This window comes from Seriola lalandi, unplaced genomic scaffold (genome assembly GCF_002814215.2).
Source record: "Seriola lalandi dorsalis isolate HSWRI2012SDOR001 ecotype SW California unplaced genomic scaffold, Sedor1 jcf7180002050918, whole genome shotgun sequence".
NCBI lineage: Eukaryota > Metazoa > Chordata > Actinopteri > Carangiformes > Carangidae > Seriola > Seriola lalandi.
This window is the reverse complement of record NW_019521471.1, coordinates 1-2,428: the sequence shown is the minus strand read 5'-3', so window position 1 is coordinate 2,428 and position 2,428 is coordinate 1. Positions and strand designations below refer to the sequence as shown.

Sequence of the window (2,428 nt, the reverse complement as noted above, 5' to 3'; positions counted from 1 at the left end):
GGGGTATTAGATGTGATGATTCTTTTATTGTCTTTTATTTACCTCCATCTGGTGATTAGCAGAACGTCCAAACAACTGGAATCACCTCCTCGTGGTCGTATCCCTCCGCCACTCAAACTAGTTCCAGCTCACTTCCTGTTTATCCAGAGTCATAAAATATAAAATATGATCCATTTGTGTGAAAGTCTTGAGTAACGGCTAAAAAGTGTCTCGTGCGGTCACCGTGACCTTTGACCTTTAGCCACCAAAATCTAATCAGTTCATCCACGAGTTGCTTCAAGGCGTCACTGAGAGATCGTGTCCATGAGAACGAGACCTACCACCTCAAAACAAAATGGCCTCCTCCTGAACGTCGTTTCCTCGGAGGAATAAAAAGAATCCAGATATCGTGAAACGACCTTTTTACTTCGACAGTTTCATTATTTACGTCCTTCTGTGTTTTTATACTGATCGTGGTTCAGATTTCTATTCTCATTAATCTTCAGTGGTTCCTTCCTGCTCTCACGTCTGCAGCAGTGATATGAATAAAAGATGCTGTAATCACTGTCACTGTGCTGCAGTCTGATGTTTGCTGCTGCTGAACGGATCAATAAATCATAAACCACAGTGTTAATCGGCTCGTTCCTCTGAACAGACCCTCCTTTGTTTTATTGCAGCTGAAATTATAATTCAAATGAAAATCTATGAATTTCTCATCATCAGAAACATCTCGACAGAACTTCTTCACATTCGGCACAAACATCCGCCTGAACTCAAGGATGAACCGATTAGATTTTGGTGGTCAAAGGTCAAAGGTCAAATGTCAGAGTGACCTCACAAAACACAACTAAATTTCACACAAATGGTTCATATTTTATATTTTGTGACTCTGGATAAACAGGAAGTGACCTGGAACTAGTGTGAGTGGCGGAGAGATACGACCACGAGGAGGTGATTGTAGTTTAATGTAAAATCTCAATCTAAAATGTAGTGGAGTTAAAGTGTAAAAAAGTATTAAAAACTCAGGTAATGTCCAAATAAAACAAAATCATATATAAATCCAGAACTTGTAGACATGTACTCAGTTACTTTCCGCCTTCCTTTGACTCACCACGGTGACGGCGTCGTTGAGCAGCGACTCCCCGAACACGAGGATGTGCAGCAGCTCGTTGATGTGGATCTCCTCGAACACGGCGAGGACGGCCACGGGGTCGACGGCCGAGACGATGGAGCCGAAGAGGAGGCAGGACAGCAGGTCGACGCTGCTCAGCTGGGCGCCTTCGATCTGACACACGCCGTACATCATCCCGCCCACGAAGAAGGCGTTCCACAGCGTGCCCACCACCGCGAACACCAGGATGGTGCCCATGTTCTCCATGAAGGGGCGGATGGGCAGGAAGTAGCCGGCGTCCAGGATGATAGGCGGCAGCAGGTAGAGGAAGAAGAGCTTGGAGTCCAGGATGGGGGCTTCCTCTCCGATCGCTTTGATGATGCCGCCGACGAGCAGACCGACCACGATCAGCAGACAGCTCTCTGGGACCACGTGAGACACTCGGGGGATGATGTGGAAACCTGCAGAGAGCAATTAATAATCATTTTATCATCAATTAACCTGCTGATTATTTCCTCAACTAGTCATTTTGTCTAAGAAAAAATGGCAGAAAATTGTCCATTATAATAATAAATTATAATTTCTCACATCCCAAAGTGACACTTTAAAATGTGTTTTATCCAAAGCCACATATATTCAGTTTATTATCATATATGACAAAGAAAAGTATGAAGTCTTCACTTTTAGGAATCTGGAACCAGCAGATGATTCACGTCGGCCAAGAACTCCCTGATGATAAGAGTCTAGTTCAAGATTTACTACAGATCATAGAAAGTATAAACAGCCTCTCTGACATTAATACATGGAGGATTAATTCTTAATTAATGTGTCAGAGCAGGGAGAGAGTATCTTTAGGTTTTACACAACTTATTTTAGAGAAAAACATCTACTAGCACACAACATCATTTCCCTGTTTTACCTAAGACATGAAAACATAACAGCCGTAATGATTTAAATGTATTTTATTGAAAGTGAAAATGACAAGAACATTCTGTAACTGGATTTATAATACAACCAGATCCAGATCAGATCCAGGCCTCAGTACCGTCTGTCTGCTGCCAGAACCTCAGTCAGTGAAGATGCAGCTCAGGTTCCTTTATAATCTTCTGATTTTTAATTTGAACTGAAAACTTTACCTCAGGCTCAAACTTGTTTTATAAGTCAATTTAAATCCAACAGCAGCTGGTGTTCACTGTCAGAGACACGAGACAGACTTCAGACCTTCACCTCGTACAGGCAGTCAGTCAGTCAGTCAGTCAGTCAGTCAGTCAGTCAGTCAGTCAGTCAGTCGTTTATCTCTGTGTCCCAGCAGTCAGTCGTTTATCTCTGTGTCCCAGC

The 2,428-nt window shown here is 43.0% G+C and overlaps 1 protein-coding gene across 1 annotated transcript in view; it reads right to left on the bottom strand.

Annotated features, from left to right (window-relative positions):
- LOC111649465 (Na(+)/H(+) exchanger beta-like) overlaps positions 1–1,551 on the bottom strand; it is a gene marked incomplete at its 5' end in the record, with an annotated part of 9,036 nt that extends 7,485 nt beyond the window's left edge. Inside the window, one exon of the mRNA XM_023399213.2 lies at positions 1,091–1,551. Within this exon, the coding sequence (XP_023254981.1) occupies positions 1,091–1,551 (461 nt within the window). The remainder of the gene's footprint in view (positions 1–1,090) is intronic.
- Positions 1,552–2,428: the final 877 nt, after the last annotated feature.